The sequence below is a fragment of the Zootoca vivipara genome, chromosome 1 (genome assembly GCF_963506605.1).
Source record: "Zootoca vivipara chromosome 1, rZooViv1.1, whole genome shotgun sequence".
NCBI lineage: Eukaryota > Metazoa > Chordata > Lepidosauria > Squamata > Lacertidae > Zootoca > Zootoca vivipara.
In genome coordinates this window covers 106,824,549-106,849,239 of record NC_083276.1, presented here as the reverse complement: position 1 = coordinate 106,849,239, position 24,691 = coordinate 106,824,549, and the positions used below count along the sequence as shown (strand labels likewise).

General features: G+C 40.0%; 1 protein-coding gene across 3 annotated transcripts in view; it reads right to left on the bottom strand.

Moving 5' to 3' along the window:
* The window catches only part of PSMD14 (proteasome 26S subunit, non-ATPase 14), a 58,935-nt gene that overhangs the window by 14,988 nt on the left and 19,256 nt on the right, over positions 1–24,691 (bottom strand). For all 3 annotated transcript variants that reach the window (XM_035132487.2, XM_035132478.2, XM_035132497.2), the window contains 4 exons: positions 21,271–21,342; positions 20,561–20,680; positions 17,385–17,455; positions 16,335–16,485 (listed from right to left, as the gene is read on the bottom strand). In XM_035132487.2, the coding sequence (XP_034988378.1) occupies positions 16,335–16,485; positions 17,385–17,455; positions 20,561–20,680; positions 21,271–21,342 (414 nt within the window). The remainder of the gene's footprint in view (positions 1–16,334; positions 16,486–17,384; positions 17,456–20,560; positions 20,681–21,270; positions 21,343–24,691) is intronic.

Sequence of the window (24,691 nt, the reverse complement as noted above, 5' to 3'; positions counted from 1 at the left end):
GAAGAGAGAAATAACAAATGCAAGAGTGTATGGTTGGAATAATATGTGATGCAAGTCATTCTTCATTGTAAGCACTGCCATAAGGCCAATGAGTAACAAACACAGCTACAAATAGGAATTTTCCTACAGCACTGTAAGCATCAACTATAGATTCTATTGTTCAGAAAATTAAAAGCATAAATTGTACTCCTGAACCAAAGTTTTTTTTAAGCACTTGCTAATGAATGGCACACCAAATGTTTAAGTCCTGTCTAATTAACAAAGCTCTCATCATGAAGTTAGAGGAAAAAGAGACGCTGAAGAACCTTCTCCTACATTTCAGCTCACAACCTTCATAGCTTAATTACAAACGGCGGCAACCCTGTTGGCTGATATTAACTCAAAAGGGGACATCTGTAGCTCACTGGCAGAACCCCAGTTTGTAGGCAAAGGGTCCCAGATTCAATCCTTGGCATCTCTAGGTAAGACTAGAAAAAACTGCCTGAAACCCTGGGCCACTGCAGGTCTGTGTAGACAATACTAAATTAGATGAATCATTGATGTGACTCAGGAAACCACCTGTGTCCTTATACCAACAGCAAACCATCAAAAGTATGAAGTTTGGGGAATTAGTTCTATAAGAAAAAGTCCTCAAACAGTATGGGACAAAAGGTGTCTTACTTTTTTTAGAACTTGCATTAAATGAATGAAAACTCAGGAGTTAGTAGGTGGATTTACACCATGCTCAGCCCCTACACACCAAGCCCAATAGGTTAGCACTACGCCATTTCTTTTGGGTAGTCTACAAAAAAACACCTATTATTTGCACATTAGTACCACAGAGTAACTGAAGTTGTTCAATGTAAGAGGTAACTGAATGCAAAAATATTTGGTGGGGGTTCTTTTTTTGGTGTGTGTGTGTGTGTGTGTGTGTGTGTGTGTGTGTGTGTGTGGAACACCTGCATATTCCTTCTATCCTTATGATTATCTGGCCTAATTAAATACATAATTTTAAACTAAAAAAAATCCTTCCAGTAGCACCTTAGAGACCAACTAAGTTTATCATGGGTATGAGCTTTCGTGTGCACGCCACGCACACTTCTTCAGATGCACACGAAAGCTCATACCTATGACAAACTTAGTTGGTCTCTAAGGTGCTACTGGAAGGAATTTTTGTTTGTTTGTTTCGACTACGTCAGACCAACACGGCTACCTACCTGTAAATAATTTTAAACTAACATTGTCATTCACTTGATGGGTTTCCCCCCGTTTAAAAAGTTAATTTAGATTCCCAGACAGTGAGATCCAAATATATGCATATACTGTGGGCTTCCTAGCAGAAGCAACCAAAAAGAGAAGAAAGAAATGAGAGTATGTAAGAGGTGGCTTGATGCTATGTATAATCCTGATAAGAAAACCCCAAACGCATATGTACCAAGAGTGGAGTGGGGTGCTTAACAGCCCAGGAGGGGGCATTTTCGGTATTATTTTCAGTTGTGGAATTCCCTCCCCTCCCAGAGGTACATCTGGCAATTTCACTATAGAGTTTCCAATGTATGCTTTGACAGAATGTATGGCCTTTGACACCCAAGATAGATAGATAGATAGATAGATAAGAAAGGACCCACTCTATCCTTGTCACTAATGGTTTTAAACTGTTTTTAACACTGTATTTTAAATGGTTGTAACCCACTCTATGGTGAAGGATGGGTTATAAACAAACCACCACCACAACAGTAACATTAGGGAAAGGTTGGCCTTGTGGCTGTTGCTTCTCAGACACTATTCCTTTTCCACCTCTTATCTCCTGTACTATCAGGGCTGATCAACCAACAAGGAAGGAAATAAAGTCACAGCTGACACTGCGGAGATATTAGCCATGTACCCCTCTGATAGATAGATAGAGAGAGAGAGAGAGAGAGTGTTAAAGTAGTTGTTAGTACCCCTGTCCCTGTTATGCATGCAGGAGAAACCTGGAAAGATGATTTCCCTGTGGAAAGTCATTTCCATGTATAGATTTCCCTTCCTAGATTGGGGGAACTGTCTTGACACCATTACAGCAACTACAAAAGCATAGTATTTTAGAGATCGTCGCCAGCTTTTAAATTTCAGTTATAAATCTAGTATTTTTTTTATGTAACGTTGGTTTCTTAGCAGTTTCCCAAACTCTTGAAGCAGCATTTGAACCAGATGTTTTAATTTGTGAACACCTGCAAATGCCCAACCACAGCAAAAAGGGGAGTACAAATAAAAAGTAAGTAAAAACATAACTAAATATTCTACACTGCAGTCCTCTAGAGGCTTACTTGATAGGAAACAACACAAATAAAGAATTTACACTGAGGAGAAAGATACAATTACTTGGCAGTGTATCAGATTCAAAAGGTGCTTCATATTTTAGAGTACTAACACATACACTCCTAGAATGGATTCTGACTGCTCCACTAGAAAACATGGAAGCCATCCAAGACTGCAATGGCGTTTTCTAACAAAATTGCTTCTACTTGTATTTGAGCTCCATATGCACTTTTCAAGATCGCCTGCTGCAAATGATGCTAAATCAATGGCCAAACATCAGGTTTTACAACTCTTGTTATGATTACAGCAGCCCAGTTTTACAAGGTCATATTTGGGCAACGTTTATGGAAATGCCTTTAGCCATCTAGTGGTTTGCGGTGGAACTATACAAGCACAAACGCTTTGGGAACCCTGAACATTCATCCAATAGCTTTGTTTCAAATCAATTTCCATGCTGCTCCTCGAACAGAGGCAATTCCATGTCTCTGATAATCACCAGTGGTCTGCCTATTTGACTGTGCTGTTGATCAGTGCTCAGATATATGTCCCTGGAGAAAATTATACTGGCCTTTATGCCTAGGGACAGCAAATGCATAAGGGCATCTGATTTGGAATTAAGAAAGACTCATTTCTAATAAACTACTGGACAAAAATATGACTTGAGCGACATTTTGCTTCTACTTAACAGCATCATTACAACCAATGAGAAAAAGAATATTTTAACTACACCAAGATTAAAGGAATTCACTGTGATCACTATAGCAACTGTCTTAAGGAAAACTAACATGCTCAACAACCTGCAACCTAAAATTAGATCTGGGATGCAATAAAAAAGCATAAATGCAGCAACACACCCTGCATTTTGATTTCTATGCAATCTTATAATTGCTTTTTTTGCACAGCAAGAACAAACGAGTCCCTTCTTTAGATAATCGTATCAAAATAAATAGGCTCATTAATGTCCAGTGCACTAATGAGCAATGGATGAAGGAGGTGTTAATTATGCTACAGTAAGATTCAGGGATAAAGCCCTGGTGAGCACTTGCGATATATGCAGTAGCTCAAGCCTTCTTTAGGTTTGTGTACTTTGAATTTCATTGTGATGCGGTGACAGCAGTGCAGTCACCTTATATTTAGCAGCAGAAACTTTGTGGACACAGTAGTTGGAACGCCGATCTCACAAGGGTCAATTCAAGAGGAAATAAATTGATATCGCTTCCGCTTTTGCAACCACTTGAGAGAGTTCTTTAGACCTCTAAATTTCTTGTGACCATGACAATGCATAATTGCATTAAAATGCAGCCTAAAGGCTTACATGACAATTACCTCTCCCTAAGAAGGGGGAATAAAGAGCTCTGTGGAACAGCAAAGTGAGAAAAAGTATACAGATCAAGGTGGCTTTTTGTTATCACATGTTGTCCTATACAGCAATTCTTTTCACCAACTGGACGATTTAATCCTGCCTAGTGCAAGTGCCTTGAGACTTTGCAGAGGTCACTTCAACAGTAGACAGCTTATAACAAAACCATTAGCGGTTTGGCTAGCTTAAGGAAACCTCTTCCTTTCCTTTTTTTTGTTTATTATCACTGCATGAATCTGCAGCATATGATAGTTTATAATTTCTCAGGCTTGTTAAATTCATGTTAAAGGTCTGTTTTCTTGTTGAATAAATTTTGTTCATATAATGCTGCCTATTTCATACAGTGAGTCTTTAATAGCACCTTTGGTCTATGCGCAACTCACAGATCAAAACAGAGGACTAAAATAGGGGTTGATGATGCTATTTACATGTGTGATTCCTGCTGTCTTCTTGTTAGTAGCTTTAATATAATAGAAGACCTTGTCTGTTTTGTAATTAACACATCTTTACTGGAGAGATATTTGGAAGTGATTGCTGTGAATATACTGGTTAGTAAAATAAACACAATCACACACCACTTTCTGTTATCAGACAAATTTGTGAATTGTACACATTATACTCCAGATCAACAAACTGTGATATAACAGCCAAGTAGAAGACACATTTATATAACCTTATATTTTTTCTGAATATGTGTATTCATTCTGACCTTGCAAATATAATTAGTTTGTGGGATGCATGGAATTCAGTACCATGTTTAGTAATTGCAATGTTTAGAAATAGATACTAAATATTTGGAAGCTGCCAATACAAATTAAAAACTGCACCTATGTATACATCTGTGTTGGTTTTAAAACTGTATGAAAAACAGCTACATTCCATATTTGTATCAACAGCTGTCTTCTGATCAAAGGTCCATGATATTGCTTGTTTTGTCAAAAGCTAGCATTCAACTGAATTTCCAAGTAGTCATCTATATACATTTTATCCAAACCATGAAATAATCCATTTAACAAGCTATCATCCTAATCAGTTCTTTCAATATGATTAACCAATTATAGACCAGTAAAGAGAATATTTTTACTACTTTTTTTTAAAAAAACTATTTTCTAATGTATTGTTGCGTTTTTAAAAATCCGAGACCTTCCAGTGGAATTATAGCCTTTACAGGTGTCTATATACTTGGAAGGTATTTTAAAAAAATAAATTAAAAAAACCTTTAAAATATCTATACACAATCAGAGGTAAAAAAACATTTTTTGGGGGCATGCTACTAATACAGGTGTAACATCTAAGGTGATTAACTGCAATCAGTTAATTCAGTTCAGTTACTCAGAAAAGAAGCTATTTCTGGCATATATTTCCAGCAAACCTCCCCCCCCCCACTAAACCCTATGACATACAGAAGCTCTTTCAAAAATGTATTGTGTTGCAATTCAGTCATGCAGCTATTGTTCATGCCATAGTTTTATGAAGAAACATAATAATGCATAAGAAATTCTGTGCAAAGGATATAATGTAGCTATGCTAGGTGCAGAAGAAGTAATGTCCCATCTAAAATCTCTTTTATCACCTGCAACTGACCTGTTATCAACTGCTTAGTTGGTTTCTAAATTCTTTAAAAATTAAATGGAACACATGACCCTTGAAGCACAGCTGAGGTTTATGACCACTTCGTTATTTATGCTGCCATGCACACTCAGACAACCACAACTGAAGAACATCTTTGGTCTCCTGTAAGCCCACAGCATAAAAAATTCAGAGAAATCTTACTTTTTATGCCATTTCCAATGAAAAGCACTAAGAACAGAAACTGACTCATGCCAAATGCATATCACTGAATTGCTTTGATTGTGAGTTTGAGGTCTGCTACATGGAAATTATTTATAAAAATGTCAATTTTAGCTCTGGAAAAGAGATTCCTAGGAGTATGCACATTTTATTTCTTTATCCTTGGAGAATTTGTTTGCTTTGGGTCAGGTCTACTATGCAACCTGAATACCCATACTGGGAGGGGAGACAGCTACAGAATAATACATTTATCTTGACAAGCAAAGGCATGCATCTCTAAGCCACAAGCAGAAAAACCGCAAGTTTCAAGGCTATATGCCTTAATGAAGATAGATGGATTATTCTACATCCACCATGGTAAAAGGCATTTAAAAATTAATACTTTTAAACAAAAAGTCGACTTGGAACTTTTTAGTTTAGGGGAGGGAAATAAACTGAAATAACCCTTCGAATTTAAGCAAGCAAGCACTACTGGCTTATCTAAAGCATAGCACTAAATGAGTGCCACTGCATTAAAGAAAACTATTCAGCATACAAAAATTGCATTTGTTAAGGAAGATATTTCATTTTCAGCTCCTAGAAGACAAACACACATCTCATCTTCACATAGCAAAAGATGAAATAAAAAACTTTACAAATTCTTAGATGTGCATTATACATACATTAAAGTTAACAGGACAGAAGAGAAAATTGGTACTGGAATACAATTTGCTACTAATGGTCAGATTAGGAAACCCACATTGAGTCTACTAAGATCTACCAAACCATGGAACCACTGTTAGGTGGAACATAAATGAGCCCCAGTTGCATGCAATTCCTCATTCCTCTCCTAATCACACAAGACTTTCCTTCCCCATTTCCCCTTCTACTCATGCATGGTTTTCCCCGTTACCTACTTAGCACTAACCATAGTTTGTCACGAAGTCTGAATTAGCTAACTGTTAAGTGCTTGCCTTCCAAAAGTAGAATCAGAAACACACCAACAGATTTCAGAAACTGATGTCCCAAACTTTGCATATTCAGACGGTGGAGAAATATGGACTGTACTAACCAGAAAAAAAGAAAGCCACAAGTCATATGGGAGGGGGTGACGAGCCTATGTGTGAATCTATGGCTTATTCACGATCTTCCAAACTATGGTTTGATCACTTGAATTAAGCCACTTGTTAGATGTAATTCTGTAAATTGTGCAAACGCCCTTGGTACATGTCTGAGGTTTATTATCATAAACAAGGTATGTGAAGTTGGCACATTCTAACAAGGTGTAAGCCAGCAGTTCTAATTCCCCCCCTCTATGGACGACTTTAAAATTGCTAGGGTCTCTGCTGATCACTTAATAAAATGAGCTTATCTCTTCAGTGTCAGTATCAGTATCAAAACCAATGCCATATTATGAAAACCACAGGCCCTAAGCCAGGATGCTGAGAAAGGCCACTTTAACTGATTTTTCAAAGGGAAAAATTAATAGGCTGCACCAACACCATATTATGAAAATCATAGGTCCACACTAGGACCTTGTTAGCCTGTTCGATAATCCAGCCCTAATCAAACAGTCTTGATTATCCATCATCTGAGGGGCAGGGCAGAGAATCAATCAAGTGCAGAGCCGGAGACAAATTCTTGACAGTTCCAAAACCTTTCCATGGATCACCTTAATGGAGTTCTGGGACAAACAGTAATCTACAGTTCTGGGACAAACAGTAAACTAGTTGAGAATATCTTGCCAAAGCTAACATTTAGGCCAGGCATCCCCAAACTTTGGCCCTCCAGATGTTTTGGACTACAATTCCCGTCATCCCTGACCACTGGTCCTGTTAGCTAGGGATCTTGGGAGTTATAGGCCAAAACATCTGGAGGGCCGCAGTTTGGGGATGCCTGATTTAGGCTATGTCACTTGTGCATGTGTATTTCACAATACTATATATATATATATGTGTGTGTGTGTGTGTGTGTGTGTGTGCGCGCACAAAACACACACACATTGTTTCATGTGCAAGGTGAACTAGCATCACAACCTGTATCAGCTTCTATGCCACAGAATCATAGAATTGTAGAGCTGAAAGGGACCTAGAGGGTCATCTGGTCCAAATCCCTGCAATGCAGGAATCTCAATTCAAGCATCCATGACAGATGGGCATCCAACCTCTGCTTAAAAATCTCCAAGGAAGGAGAGCCTCCAGTTTTTCGAGTGAGTCTGATCTACTGTCAAATAGTTCTTACTGTCAGAAGGTTCTTCCTGATGTTTAGTCAGAATCCATTGGTTTGGGTCCCACTCTCTTAAGCATGAGAAAATAAGCTTGCTCCATCTTCCATGTGGCAGCGCTTAAGATATTTGAAGATGGCTATCATATCTCCTCTCAGTCTCTTATCTTCCAGGCTCAACATACTCAGATCCTTCAACCATTCCTCATAAGGCTTTGCTTCCTGTCCCTTGATCATCTTTGCTGCCCTCCTCTGCACATGTCCCAGTTTGTCAATATCCTTCTTAAACTCTAGCACCCAAAACTGGACACAGTTCTCCAAGTGTGGTCTGACCATGGCAGAATAGAGTGGCATTAAAACCTCCCTCAATCTGGTGAGAGCAACTGCTCATTTCTGGAAGTGCTTCCAAGGACTAATTTTACCTTTACCTACTCATGTGTTTAAGATTTGTGAGGTTAAGAGGGAAAAAAATGTTCAGACATAAGTTGCTGTATTACTGAAATTAGCTTTAATGTATGTCAAAAATGTGCCTTAAGCATACAATCTATAGAACTGCTCAAAGATGGTAGTCTAGCATGCCGATATTACAAAGACTAATGTCTTTGGCAAGCTTTCTAACTCCTCCCTTACAAACACTCCAAAATATAAAGGAAGGTGGGGAAAAGCGAGACACTGGAGTCAGTACTAGAGTTGAGGATTTGTGATATGACTGAAAAGAGAGCTTATGAGTTAGGCTTCAGATCCAAGTTGTCAACTTGACAGAACTGAAGTTGCATTTAGAAGCAGCCAAAGATCTGTGCCAAAGTCATCTTCTTGCATTACAGAAGATCTGAATGTGTCAGTCACACAGCCCACAGTAATGCAGAGAGGCCAGAGAAATCAACATTAAGTTTTCTTGATTTCGTTGGCATTTCTCTCAACCAATTCACTAAGCTCTCCATATTTGTCCAAATAAGCCAGTTAGACAGAAGACAGGTAAGAATAAAATGCTTAAGAAAGGGCACTATTCAGTGTATAGATTAACACTCTGCATGTAAACACTCCTAAGCTGTGAAGCAATTTACATACAGGAAAGCACTGTGGATGAATCTACAACAATCTCACCAAAACAAATTACATCATGGAGAAACTTATTGCAGGCCACAATGTAGCAGACACAATTTCAAACAAACAAACAAACAAAGTGTTTCTAAACTCTTTTAAAAACTGGAACCTGAAAAAGCACAAAATGTGACAGGAAAGCAGGAATTAGAGGTATTAGCAAAAGTACTGAGAGATAGGGGAAAGATAGAGCTGCGGCATTTGAGAGCAAAAGGGAACAACTATAGGGTCGGGTACAGTGCACTGAAAAGATCAGAAACCACTAACAGGGAACAGTGGGAAAGAGGAAGCGGGGGGGGGGGGGGAGAGCACAAAAAGCAAAAATAAAAGAGGGGGCAGCACTAGTTGAACGGTTCAGAATGCACAGTGGTGACCCACAATCGCTGCTTTCAGGCAAAACTGTCTGCAGCACCATAGCTCTATGCTTCAAGCCTTGGCGCAGGCCCCCTGGAAAGGCTACTTTCCTAAACCCACTATTGCTTCTTCCCTGCCTGCCCCCACAGGAACAACTTACTGCACTGTGGCAAACACTGCTATAAATTATGTTCTGCTACGGTACAAGAAATAACAGTGAAGCTGATGATGCTTACCTCTCTGACTGAACTGTAGGCTGTCAAAAGAGAACCTCAGCTACTTCTGGAAGATCCTCAGGCACTGGATTACAGGAAGTCTCCAAGGGGACAGTCAGTGCCATAACCAGGGAACAGCAAACAAGATCACTTACCTGCACACCCTTTGCAACCAGAACTTGGCACAAAGATGGCTGTGTTTTGAAGGCACTCTAGGCTGATGCCAGGGAGGAGTACCAGAAGGGGGTGGGAATTGTGGGGAAGGGCTCTTGCTTCTACAGCACACTGGGCCCACGTGCTCATGGATTTCTGAAACTAGAATCTGCCCTTTGACTTTTGCTATGGCAACATTTAGGGAACCAATGCAAATTTTGTAGCGGTGACATAAAGTGCACCTAGTAGCCTTGCCAACCAAGAGGTGGGCTGCCCCATCTGTACAAACTGAAGGCAGAATGGATTGCAGTGGCCGGGTCCTATCTAGCTCACAAGGACACAGCCCTTTCAACAGATGGAACTCATTGTAAGAATACCTGGCCAGCACTAGCAGTAGATGCAGAACCAAAATCACTCCATGACAACCAACCGGAGGAACGAACTATTTATGGTGGGAGTCCAAACCTCCCACAGAGTACAAGATTTGCCAGCCATTGTTAGTTCTTCAGCTCAGGATTTTGCTTTGGAGGGCTCACCCATATTCAGCTTTCAATCATGGTTCGCCCATGAGTCGGCACTTCGATGAAAAAAAAGGAGGTGTCATTTTCTACGACAGCACAAGAATAATGTTTCTCTGTATGTTGCCATCTCATTAGTCTTTCCCTCCCCCCTCTCTGTGTCTTGTACAGTTACCTCTATAGCTAAGTGGACATCAAGGATCAAGGCCCAAAGCGCAGTATCTGCACCATGTATATGGGGCCAACATTCTGAAGCTGCAGGAGGAGGGGACAGCAGGGAGCATGTGGGGAGCAAATGAGAGGCAACTGCAAGCAACACCCACCATCTCTGCTCCCCAAAAGCAGACATTGCTGTCTGGTCTGCTTGAAATAAAGAAAAAAGGCTGTCTTGGGGGCGGGATCACCTGGTCTTAGTTCCCAGTAACTGTTATCTGGGTTGGGACAGATAAAAAAAAGGAGTGGGCCAGTCTAGTGGGTTAATTCTGAAGGGGAGGCACGGGGGGGGGGGTTACATGGGAGAATGTGGCAGCCAGACTGGTGTCTGGGAGCGGCCGCCGAGACCACATAACACCCGTCCTGAAATACCTACATTGGCTCCCAGTACGTTTCTGAGCACATTTCAAAGTGTTGGTGCTGACCCTTAAAGCCCTAAATGGCATCGGCCCAGTATACCTAAAGGAGCATCTCCAGCCCCATCGTTCTGCCTGGACACTGAGGAGGTCCAGCTCCGAAGGCCTTCTGGTGGTTCCCTCACTGCGAGAAGCAAAGTTACAAGGAACCAGGCAGAGGGCCTTCTTGGTGGAGGTGCCTGCCCTATGGAACGCCCTCCCATCAGATGTCAAGTAAATAAACAACTATCTGACTTTTAGAAGATATCTGAAGGCAGCCCTGTTTAGGGAAGTTTTTAATGTTTGATGTTTTATTCTGTTTAATATTCTGTTGGGAGCTGTCCAGAGTGGCTGGGAAAACCCAGCCAGATGGGTGGGGTATTATTATTATTATTATTATTATTATTATTATTATTATTATTAGCTGTCTACAAGTGATCCAACCCCTTTGCATACAGGTAGTTGCATTCTGAGCACAGCAGATAACCGCTATTTACATGGTCACTCGTAAGCACACTCTCTGGCCAAGGGAACCTGGAATGCTCCTTGGTTTTCTGAGGATGAAGTGGGCAGTTACAAGTCCCTGTGTGAGTCAGAAATCTACCATCCAGGTGATCAAGAAGGTGGTCACGAAGCCACTGCAGGTTTCAGGCCAGGTTTTATAACCAAAACAGCCTAGGTTGAACTGACTGATCTCAATAGAGAGGCAGGGCACGGCGACTGTTAATTCTCCTTGACCTCTCAACAGCTTTTGACACCACTGACCTTCTGGTATTACTTGGGGGTGGGTACTGGAGATGCTGTATTAGGATGGTTCTGCTCCTATCTGTAGGGCCCTTACTAGAAAGTAATATTAGTAATACTATTGGACTGTTGCTTGGGCTCTGTGACTTTTGACCTGTGGTCTCTTGCAAGGGTCTATTCTTTCTCTTATGCTATTCAGTAATGATGATGGCATCATCCGAACCAGGAATGACTATGCAAGTGTTGGACTGGTGTCTGAAAGCTGGATGGGGGTGAGTAAACCTAAATCCTGGTAAGACAGAGGCAGTGTGGGTGGGAGGTTCCTGTGCCTGGGAATTAGGTGGATGACGTCTTCTAGGGGTGGGGTTTCACTCCCCCTGAAAAAAACAAATCCAAAGCCTAGGAGTACTCCTAGATTCTAACCTATCACCTGAATCTCAAGTGGTTTCCGGGGCTGGGAGTGCTTAATTCCAGCTTAGGCTGGTTTGCCAGCTACAGCAGTTCCTGGAGTAGAATAGCCTGGCCTCAACTGTCCACGTTCTGGTGACCTTCTGCTTGTACTATTGTAATGCACTTGTGGATCGTCTGGAGACAGCAGCTAGTGCAGAATGCACCTGCTAGGTTAGGTAGGTGGGGCAACCTGATGAGACCATGTGCCACTGGTCTTGAATGAAAGAACTGCACTTTCTGTCAGTGAGCTAACATGCTCAAGCTGGGGTTTTTGCTACTAGTGTGCATTTGGAAATGGAAAGAAAGAGTGGGGATGTTGAATCTCAACATTTCATTAGGGTTTCAATTTTTGTTATTTTAATGTGCACATGAAAAAAAATGATTTAAAATTTGATCCCTTTGGGTTCTTTGAGCAAAAAGGACACTTAATACAGTATTTTAAAAAAAATGTCTCACAAACGAGCAAGCTGAAGATAAAAACTGCAGGAAGAAGCCAACAATAAAATAAAGGAACAGTAAAGATGTGATGCCTCATATTGTGTGGGGAAAATTATATGAGGTTTAAGCAAATAAGATGCTCTTGGGGGGGACGGGACTGGTCTCATGGTGCTCGCTGCTCCAAAGTACCCTGCAAAACACAAGGGGAGGGGAGCCACCATCCATTTGCAAAAGGAATGTTGTAATTTTACTTACTATACCTCGCCATTCACAAGCACTTTCGAATGTATCCCATTTTCTCTCTTTATAATAATTCACAACAAACCAAGAACAAAGGAACTACAGATTCTAAAGTGAGAGTAGCTGCTGGGGTGGAAAACAGAACATACAGAAAATGATATGGCAGACTGAGGTTAATGGGGCACCTGAACTTGTGGCAAGCACCCCCGTATGGGGTTTTACACTCATTGTGTCATTTTGTCACCATGTTACATCATAGGTAGGTGCAGTTATTCTTTGGCAGATTGCTTGCTTCCAACAAATTACATCTATTAGCTACTGCTTAGGAGGTGGATTCGCTATGGCCTGGGATAAATACAGTAGTTTCTACTGAGAGATAAAATGAAGCTTCATCTCCATCAATCTCTTCCTTACATCAGAGTGGATAAGCAGATAATAAGGACATATGTAGCTGCCTTAAACAGAGTCAGGCCACGGGTCCAGGTCTCTCAGCACTCAGCACTACCTTGACCAGCAGTGGCTCTCCAAGGTTTCAGATAGAATCTTTCCCAGCCCCACCTGGAGATGCCAGGGATTGAATCTGGCACCTTCTGCATGCAAAGCAGATGCTCTACAAACGAGCCATGGCCCTTTCACAAACAATAAAAAACAAAACCCTGAGAAGGTATAGATATTAAGTCCACTTCAGATAACCATTTTATGTGGTGAAATCAACTCAAGTTAATCTTCCCTAATTGATTTTGGCCTGTTATGCTGGAGTTTTTAACAAGACTCAATTCATGGCCAGATCTGGTTCTACCTATTTTTAAATGGTCATTTATCTGGACACATGTTTGATCAGTTACAAGTTTAGCTCAACAAAATAAGGGGAGCAGAGTGTGGAAAAAGTAGAGCACTAATCTCACTTTCTTTCTTTTTCATGCATGCCTTAGCAACTAGGAAGACTTAAGATAGTCCTCTCTCCTAATCACTTAAATATATTAAGGCAATTCCCTATGAGATTTGGCAGCAAGAGTATCTGTGAATCAATTCCTTCATCTTCCAAAGAACCCAAGCCTCTTGAAAGGTTGAGGAAGCCCTCTCAAGCAACACCACTCTACCATCCCAAAATTTCCAGTAAGTGATGTATGGAGGAGTACAAGAGCTTATTCCAACATCATGCTCTGTGCTTGATTCATTGCAGGCCCCTACATCTCAATCGCATCCCTCAACAAATGCAGGATGAGAAACAAGTGAAATGTTTAGCGGAAGAAAGGAAATGGCTGTGGATACAGTTTAGAGGCTTCATAATGCCTAGCAGCAGCCAGGAAAGCTTCAGAAGTGGAAAGTCTCATTAAGACCTATCATGTCCAAGGGCTACATAGGTATTTATTAGAATTAAGAAACTCTACTTCCTCAAACCTATCCATTCTTAAGGAAATCAGCCCTGAATGCTCCCTGGAAGGACAGATCGTGAAGCTGAGGCTCCAATACTTTGGCCACCTCATGAGAAGAGAAGAATCCTTGGAAAAGACCCTGATGTTGGGAAAGATTGAGGGCACTAGGAGAAGGGGACAACAGAGGACGAGATGGTTGCAGTGTTCTCGAAGCTACGAACATGAGTTTGACCAAACTGCGGGAGGCAGTGCAAGACAGGAGTGCCTGGCGTGCTATGGTCCATGGGGTCACGAAGAGTCGGACACGACTAAACGACTAAACAACAACAACAACAACAACAACACTTCCTCTTCTATTCATTCCAAAGTTGCCAATTAAACATGTGGTGAACCAGGCTAAGTAACTCTTTATACATGTTATTGTTTACTACACAAAGTGATACTAAATGGGCTCAAATAATAGCAGAAGCTATATTCTGAAACAATACAAAAACAATGGTACAATACTTTGTATCAAATGAGAGATCTTGAAGGCAAACTGGAGACTAGCACCAAAAACAATGCACAAAGTGCTCCTTCTCAGAATCTCTGAAAGTACTTCAGCTCTAGATATGCCTGAATAATATCCTGCACTTCAGATACTTGCTTGAATCTTATTTTTTTTAATTCCTTTTTGTTTTGTTAAATCAACACACTTGCACTAACATTCTTGGCTTTTAAAAATGAAAGTTAACAACAAACAACAATTATATGTTGTTATAATACGCATGCAAGTTGACATCTCATCATAACTACAGCAGCAATATTAGCTGCTCACCTGCATTACTATCCCAAAACCATTAACACAAGACTTAAATACTTAAAATATTTATAAAACTGTATAAATGCCATACATACTATTAATTTAATGACTATTCTGCAATACAATAGAAAAGCATGCTCAAACAAAACACCTCAGCAGTATTTTAAAGCAGTAACCAACTAGCCAATTTCTGTATGTTCTGAAGTTTTTCTAATCCACTCTCCCTGTGGCTGAGCAAAATCGAATTGCCTCTCACATTTGCAGACAGCTCTGTGAAGGTGATAATAGAGCTGCTCCCTGCTGTCATGAGGCAGGAAATAGGAAAATGGCATATGGGGCTAGAAAGAAATAAAAAAAAGAAAGAACCAAACAAGAACAAAAGAGATTTCAACAAAGGACAAACTATAACCCAATATGCTTTGCAAGTTAATCTCTTTTCATAATGATTTCACATAATCATTCATCTGCAAACTTACCCTAAAACGTGAATGGCTGCAAAGTCTTTGGGGAAAGTTTTTATTCCGAAACATTTGGACACACAAAGTGTTGTGTTCCTGCTCTATAAAGCAAGAGTGTTATTTCTATCCATGAAAGATCGAATCCAGCTCAATCTAATAGGGCAGATTATTTATGTTGCCAGGCTTTGAACTCATTTATTTCTTTTAAAAAATTAAGCTCTGCCTCAATTTAAAAGAGCAAGGCTGCTTACAAATGTATGTAAGCAATTGTTACAAGAAAAACCCTAAAATAAAGCCCCTACTAAAATTGCAGATCGCAAATGCTTACATCACAGGCAAGCTCCTAATCTGACTCTAAACACATTTACTCTGAAAAACTGTGCTGTTTCAATGGGACTCGCTTTTTAATTTCATTTCATATATTTCATATAAATTTCTAATTTAAGATTATAGCCTTAGGATGTTGTTGTTGTTTTTAAAAAAGAGATGTTACCTATAAACAAAATGCAGCAACTCAACTGCTCACTGGGTTCAGAATCTGACATCATGTTACGCAGCTCCTAAAAAGCTTGCACTGGCTGTCAATTAGCTACTGGGAGAGTTTCAAGGTGCTGGTACTGGTGCTGGTGCTGAAAGCCTTATTCAGCACAAGATAGGATACCTAGAAGATTGCCTCACCCCTTATATACCCAACTGATCACCGTTCTCTGCAGGAAAAGGCCTCCTGCAGATGCCATCTTATCAGAAGGTCCGCTTTGCACAATGTAGGAATTGGACAATTCAGTGTGATGGTACCTACCCTTCAGAATGCCCTCTCCTTACATATCAGAAACACATTGTCTCTACCACCCCTTCTGAAAACTTCCATTCCAAAATGCGTTCAAGTGGATATTATTTATCCCAGTTTCTTCATCTGTTGGACTGAAATTGTATTTATGTATGTCTGTATTGTCAAATCTTTTATGGGAAGCGATTCATAAATGACGCAAGTAAGCACAGAGGGCTCTTCAAGAGCAAAGAGGGAAAGCAAAAAAAGAGACAGCAGTTACAGGACCAAGTTGAGCTATTTCCATCTACAGAAGTATGGATGTGACAATGTTAATAATATCTCATTAATGAGAATCCAGAATGCCTCTATGGGATTTTTAAGTTAAAAATCCCATAGAGGCATTCTGGATTCTCATTAATGAGATATTATTAACACTGCCACATACATACTTCTGTATGCAACAGAAACGAATACATACCTTTCCTTTCACGCTTTGAATGGGATCCACCACTACAGCTACAGCTCTTTCGGACAGGGCTTCAAAACTCTGCTGAGTGTTGATATCTACACCAGACAACCAGCAGCCAAAGCCAGGGTGACTGTGATACCAGCCAACAACCATTTCAGGTCTGTAACAAAGAAGGCATTTGAAGATTACCATCACAAAATATGAAAAGCTGCAATGAAATATGGATGTTTTCAGTAGGAAATGAAACCCTGAGATGTGAAAAGGCACCGTGAGAAACATTTAAATCGCTGCTCACTAGATTGTGGTGAAAACATTAACATGTGACAAAGGAGTGCAATCAATTAAGGGATTGTATATTAGCCTTGGTAGCACCAGGCACTCACTTTTTCACCCTCCTACCACATCTCCCAATACAGTTTTTACCCTTTCAGCACTTCAGCAAATACCTTTGCAAACTCACTGCCACCAAAAGTTGGCTTTTCACAGCAGAATGTCCATTTCAGACATGGACGACAGGAAAAAGCGGTGGGAAAAGATTAAATATCAATTAAACCAGCAGTAGAACTAGGAACTCAGTCAAAAAGCAATTTGCACTATTCTGCTCAGCTGTTGAATCTTTTGTTAACAGTAATTTTGAAGTTTCTGCTGCAGTATAAGAATTTGAGCAAGCAGATGACAACTGTTGAGAGACCCCAAGTGAAGTAACAAAATTTGTTTAAATATTTGGATGCCTTTTTCTCAGGTAACCTTTACTGTGGTGTACAGACCACCATAGCTGAAAAATCAGAGTTGGGGTGGTAACAGTCTATTTTGTACAAGTGGAAGCTGTCAGCTGAATATTAATTCAATGTATGCAATAGTTCCAACCAAAAGCAGAGTAGGATGCAATCTTACTGTGTGTATACTCACAAGATAGCAAGCCCATGATTAGGCTTTTGTAACATGTGATGTTAGTTGTACAAGACTAAACCAATTGCTTCTGCTGCAGAATGAGTCAAGAGGAAACTAGGACTTGCATGATTTATTCCTTTTTTAAAAACCAATTGAGAAATTATTTACCTTCCAGTCTGCTTTAGCATATCCAACATTTTGGCTTGAAACACAGGATCAACCGCCTCTACGCTGACCCCCTGGATTTGGAGACAGATTAACAGCATAAAAATGATCTAGTTTACAGATATTTATGAAAAGACTTTTCTTGCACACATAAAATGGTTCATGATAGTAACAATCTGCTCCTGTATATAAAGGTCACATGGTTTTTTAGAAGTCACCTTTTAAGAATTCTAAGCATTTTATAGGACATATTGTATCTAATCCTTCTCCTCTAGGAGCTCAGAGCAATAGCAACCTCACAACATCCCTGTGAACTGAATGAAGGCTATGAACAATTTGTACAAGGCCACCCAGTGAACTTCATATACGGACAGAAATTAAACTTTTAGTCCTCCCATATCCAAAATGAACACACTGTAGCTTCTGCATCATACTTGCTAGCAAACCTTATTTTTTTATTTTTTTATTGATTTTCTAACAATTACATAGAAAAGAAACAAGAAAAAAAAGAAAAAGAAAAATACAAATAAAAAACAACTAAACACTTAAAAAGAAAAGAAAGATAAAATACATCAAAACTTAATCACATTTGGGGAAACATATTCTCATATATAATACCCCTTAACCAAATAATGCTCCCCTGTAATTCATTTACTCTGTTGACTTCCTCCTTCCCCCCCCCCCTCTACGTTTCTGTTTATAACTAATGTGGCACTCTCTAATTCATTCCTCCATTCTTCATTCTGGTTCACTTATGCATATACTATTCCAGTCCCATTTTTTAGACACAAACATAAAATAATTGAGAATCTCCTAGAGTCTGAAATATATAATAACTATTTAACATACAATCATTTCTCTCCTTTATATAACTTTTCGCCTCTTCAGCCACTCTATACTTCCCAGCAAACCTAATTTTAATATGTGATGATTTAGTTGTTCAAATGTGTAACATGCTAACTATTTGCATATTTTTATAAAACCCAAGAACAATTTGTACACCTCTTAGTGTTCATATTGTAGTTTCTGTTTACAAAAGGCTTCTGGGCAAGCCCACTGTCAATATTCAGAAGTCAATACTCATTTTCTTTGTCCTCCTGAGTATTCATGTCTGCTGCTTGGTTTTAGATTTACTGCTGGTGACAAAACATCCTCAATCAGTCAGTAGGAAAAAATAGCTCAGTTGGTAGAGCAGGAGACTCTCAATTTCAGGGTTGTGGGTCCGGGTCCATTGGGCAAGGAGATTCCTGCACTGCAGGGGGTTGGCCAGATGACCCTTGGGGTCCCTTCCAACACTGATTCTCCACCATCTTGCAGTTTCATTCAATGGAACTTTCCCCAAATGATTTGTGAAATAAGGGCAATGTGAGGGGACCCTCAGTAGCCTATTGTGACTTATTAGAGAAGCACTTAAGAGGACATAGCTGCTCACATCCACTTCAACAACAGAGGTATACAAATTGTTCCACTGATTCTGTAGGACAAGTTTTAGTTGGTTACACCTTTGGGCCACAACAAGTTGTTTGGTGGGGTGTGTGGTTGACCAGCTGGTTGCTCAATTATGCTCTCTCATAATCATACTTCTTTGCAAGAAGAAGCAGTCCTGGCCACCTTGAAGGAGATACTTGAGAGGCAGCCACAACAGAAAACATCCTTAGATACCAAGAACCATAACTAGTGGCTGTTCACCAATATCCAATTCCTGGGTAAAGTGTTTGAATGGGTGCTTCTTGTAGAACTTCAGTGACTCTTGGGTGAAAATTATCCAGATCCATGACAGCACAGAAACTGCCTTGGTTACTTGGCCATCTCAACAGTAGCAGCTTTCAGTAACATCAACCATGGAATTGCACTACTGTGGATATGCTCAGTGATTTGGGAACTGGAGCAGTGTACTTCAGCAGTTCCACTCCTCCCTGGATGGACAATTCCTTGGATGGGAGACTACTGCTCAGTGGGATCCCTTGTACTTCTGAACATCTGCCACCCAGCTCTATTTCTCCTTTTCACTGGATACAGGTGAGGCACTGGAGATGCTGGTGGCAGAAGATGCAATCCTGAACAGATTGTTTAGCCACAGTTATCCATGCCTTGCTAACATTCTACTAGTGCAATGTACTGCCTTTGAAGACTTATCAGAAACATCTTTTAGTACAAAACACATCAACTAGGTTACCAATTAGGGCTGTTTTTAGGAAGCATGTCAGCAGCACTTAAAAACAGCCACACTGTTTCCGGACACAATTCATAACCTATAAAGCCCTAAATGGCTACGAATCTGGTCATCTTCTACCACATGAACCTTCCTGAACCTTGCAGTTATCACGAGAGGCCCCCATCTGAGCTGTGACCCCATAAAAATGAACTGGAGAAATTATGGTGACTCATGTTTGGGATGATCTTCCCAGAGAAGCTCACCAGACATGAATGGTGATGTTATTTCAGTGTCAAAATCTTTTTTAAAAAAATCCAGGAATTTAAAAATATTGACATGATTTTATTTTGATGCCTCTTCTTATGTGGTTTCTCGTTTGGCTTTTGCCTGCTGCTTTTGTGATTCTACTATCTCCAAGTTTATATATTTTATTATTATTTCTTTAAAATCCTGGAAACCTTAATGCTCAAGGGCAGCTTATAAATTCACAATACATATATACAGGTAAGATGGGAGCAGCATCCCATAGAATTTGGGTGCACATCCTTGTAACTTGTAAACCAGCACACAGTAGTCTGTGCCTTCGAACAACTATGAGCTACAGACTCAAGTTCCATTAGTACCAAGTTACAGAGCAACCCCTAAATGTAACAGAAATTTCTGAAACATAAACTGAGCCACACTCAAAAGGAATCTATAAATAGGTTCAGAAGTATTATTATGGATAAAGCACAATATATTTTAAATCCCATTTTCTGTGCTGTAAACAATAAAGCTCGATACTTTCTGCAATTGAACAGTTCTAGCTATGAAACTGTGAGCAATACACCACTGAGGAACCCGGGTATATAAAGCTAATAACTGACATTGTCCAGTCCTAACAGACCACTATATTTCTTGCAGCCCGGATAGACACACTACTACAGCCATCAGTATTCTTTTCACAACCGTCACACATGTAGGGAAGGAAAGGATCTTGGGGTACAACTGGACATAACACATTCATTCACTGAAGAGCACTTACCGTTCCCGACTGTGGCATAGCAAACACATCAATCACTCTGACAGTATAGTCATCAACAAATTCTCCAAGCATCAGCCCCATAACTTCCATGGGAACACCAGCTCGACCATGCTTCAACATCTGGAAAGAAGATCAAATTCTACTGAAAGACTATTCAAGGGATACATTTGACTCTTATTCCCCAGCCCCTGCTTTGTTGGTTAATAAAACACACTTGAAATATCTATGTAACGCCAAAGGTATGAAGTTATTACATATTCATATTCACCCCTTTAGTACTATAATTGGCTTTATTTACTTATAAGGTCTCATTTCCTTGAAACAGCTGAAACTTCTCCATGCTATGCAAACCACTCCCTTCCCCAAGGGCACATGCCACAATAACAGACAGAAATTCAATAGTTTGAATTCAAAAGACAATGGGACAGTAAGACACCTTGTTTGGATTTGAGAAGCCAAGGTATGAAAATGTTTAAAAATGGTAACATTACAACAACTTATGCTGTGATGTTCAGATGAATGGCAGTCAGGATATAAATTGAATGAATAATAAAAATAAATAAATAAATGTTGCACAAGAATAGAAAACATCACCATCATCATTATATTGTTGACATTCAAGGATTACAGAAGTGTCTTACTTGTTCATAGTGGAGACAGATATATGCAGGGCTTTGTGAAATATCATCCAACAAAACACAAATACTTACCTTCAAAAGCGCAAGGGAAGAGATGTAAACCTGTTCAGCAGTGTCAACTGCAGGAGCATCAGTAGGAGGCCCCTAGGCAAAGAAGAAACACATCACCATGCCTTCAGATTCATGTATAAAAGGTTTTATTCTAGAAAGGCAACAGATGTACACATTCTGTCCTATCAATTTTACAGCATTTGACGTACAAGGCAAGAGCCCCATTCTGTAGAATCTTCCATCTCCCTCTTCTGCCCATCAGTCTCCAACTGGTCTCCCTAAAAGATTCAGCTGAATAGCAGGGGAAGCACCTGAAGGACCAAGGGCTACAAGCTGGAGGAAGAAAACCTAACAAACCGCCCTCCTTTGTTGTTAATACATTGAGCTATGAATCAGAAGTCTATACATCCCACCTTGCCAGTGTGTAGCCCCTGGCATGCCACTCTCTTGGTCTCAGCCCAGCACCTGAGCTATGAGGATAAAACTGACCAATCTTACGGGGTTGTTGAATGGAATACAGCACAATATTGTGAAATGCTCTCAACACTTTAAAGCAGCCTTCTTCAACCTTTGGTTCCCATATGCTGTTGGGAGTACAACCTCCCCAAGACAGCCTTAGACAATCTTAGATGGGAGTTGCAGTCCAAAAACATTTGGGGACCCAAGGTTGAAGGCTGCTTTAAAGCATCATACAAATGCTAAGTATTCTTATTGGATTAGCATGTGCACGCACACACACACACATCTCTGGATCCTGGCCAAAGTTGATAAAGAGCACTTCCCTATATAAACTAGTGATTTAGTCTAAGGGAAGGGAATTGTGTTTCTTTGATCATCTATCTACTCAGTATTTTAAAAATTAAAAATACTGTGCTTAGTGAAAATCTTATCAATGATACAGGCTTGGACTCCAATGAAGTTCTATTAGTGAATTAAATCTTGCAGGAAGTCTCCTCAGAAATATAGATATATATCTCCAATTCACCAATTAACTGCATGTTTCTTACAGTGGTGTGAATATAAATGCTGCTGGGCTAGCATGATTAACTGGCACCAACACAAACACAATTTCCTTTGCTTTCCCTTTGCTTCATCAGTTTTCAGCTAAAGAGGACTTGAAGAAAAAGGCTATGGGAGCACTTTGCAGATCCACTGGTGCAGTGAGAGAAAAATGGACCTCCAATCCCTAGGTGGAAAAGCTGTGAACAAAATACTGTGCTCTTTGCTTCATGAGTAGCTAATAAAAAATTAGCACAATTGTCCTAGGTGTGAATGATGGCTGAGGCCAGTGCTGTGTATTGCTCAAGTGGAGAATGCCAACTTGCATTTGAGAGGGGGAAAATGCCCTTCCTGGGAAGCAAGGTACTTCCTGTGAATGATGACAGTGGTACTAAATCTTTTTTTTCTAAAAGTGATTGGTAAGCCTAGAATAAACTCCACAGAGAATAGCTTGTACAAATTGATTATAATCAAGGATGATGATGAAGAAAATCAGTGATTTTTATTTTATTTTATAGTGTTGTCTTGCTTCTTTTAATTATATTTGAAGCAGCAAAAATCCATAAAAATAGGAAATAAAACAAAAAAAGTGTAGCAGTACTGTACATTAATGGGGGATTTTTTTTTGGAGGGGGGGAGAAGTTGGTGTAAACAGGAAAAAGGCTTTTAAAATGCCTTCCAATGACAGCAAAAATGAGTATTTACTTCTCTGGGAAGGGAATTCCAATGAAGTGGGGCCTTAGTAGACAAGGACCAGCCAAAAGTCCCTGCAAATAACAAATCACTGTAAGAGCTGCAACTTACAACAGTAGCTCTCAGCTGATGTCAATGGGCTGTGCAACTCTGCATTAATAGATGCTTCCTGAAAGGCACTATGAAAATAATTGCCATAATTCTTTGGGACTGCAGAGACTTAGGGGAGGCATACCCTGACCTCCACCACTGACCAGGGAACCAACAGCCACTAGAAGACTGCAACCCCTGACTCCCAGGAATAGCATCCTGGCCCCACCATCTGCCAGTGAATGAGAAGCTGCCCCAATGCTTGCTTTCCTCTCCCTTCCCATTCCTACTTACAGTGGTGCCTCACTAGACGAATTTAATTCGTTCTGTGAGTCAATTCGTTTTGTGAAAAATTCGTCTAGCGAATCCTATAGGAATGCATTGAGTTTTTTATTTTTTATTTTGCCCATAGGAATGCATTAATTGAATTTCAATGCATTCCCATGGGAAACCGCGATTCGCTAGACGAATTTTTCACAAAACAATTGCGAGGCAACCTCCGCTTTAAAAATCTCTCCGTTAAGCGAAAAATTAGTCTTACAGGGCATTCGTCTAGTGAGCTCCCTTGGATTTGCTACATTTCAATCTCACTTCAGACAATATTTTCTTCCATAGTAGCTCACATAAATTGAGGGTGGCTGTCAAGCTTACAAGCTGGAAAACTGGACATAATTTTTCACTGAATATGAAGGTAAGAGAAAATTGCGAAAAAATGGATGAGTAGGTGGCATATACCACCTGTTGGATTTTTTAAAAATCAATACAAACTATTCACTGAAATGTTTGAAATGCGGAATAAAATTGGGATTTTTTTTTATCACGAGTGGTGGAAGTGGGAACTGGCAAAAAAAGTTTGGGAAAAGGTCAGTATTCAAATAATCAAAATCTTTGGGTACAAAGTTCCTTGTGAACCACTTATGTTCTTGCTAAACTATGTGAAGGATTCAGTAAGACTGCAACAAAGAATTACTATCATATATGATAACTGCCACTAGGATTATATATATGCCAACGTGGAGGCAGCCATCCATTCCACCTGCAACCAAATGGCTATGAAAAGTTTTCCACATATGCTGTCAATGGCAAAACTGACTTATTATTTAAGGAATAAGTAGGGAGAAAAATTGGAGAAAAATTATTTCATTGGGTATGTATTAAAATGGTCATGGTTTTTCACTCTCTTTTTGCGTTACTAAAGTGTCTGCAGGTTTAACGGTTCATTTGCTTTTCATTTCCTCTATAAGGTAGTAGAGATTTGTGCAATTTTAATTTTTTAATTTCCTGTATATATTGTTTCGGACTGGCTTTAAATTATCAGGTGACAAAGATATAATAAATTTCAAAACCAAAATGTGCAGCAAAAAATCGTTATTAGCTAAAAAGACAAAGTCACACATGGAAAGGGGAATGGAGTGAAAAGGTAGAGGAGGTCACCAGTTCTTTAAGGCCAGCATGAATCAGCAACTGCTGGCCAGACCTTGATGGTGTTCTTGCTTGAACAGCAGTTGGTGGCTCTTTGGCTGATGAATGGGACCTTTCCCCGATGCTTCTGCAGCCCCACAGCACCTAGAGCTCAGTTTTCTTTCCAGCAGTGTAGTGGGAAGCAAAGCTCCTCCTGCTCTGGCTTATGGATGGGAGTACAGCCTCCCAGAGACCTTTG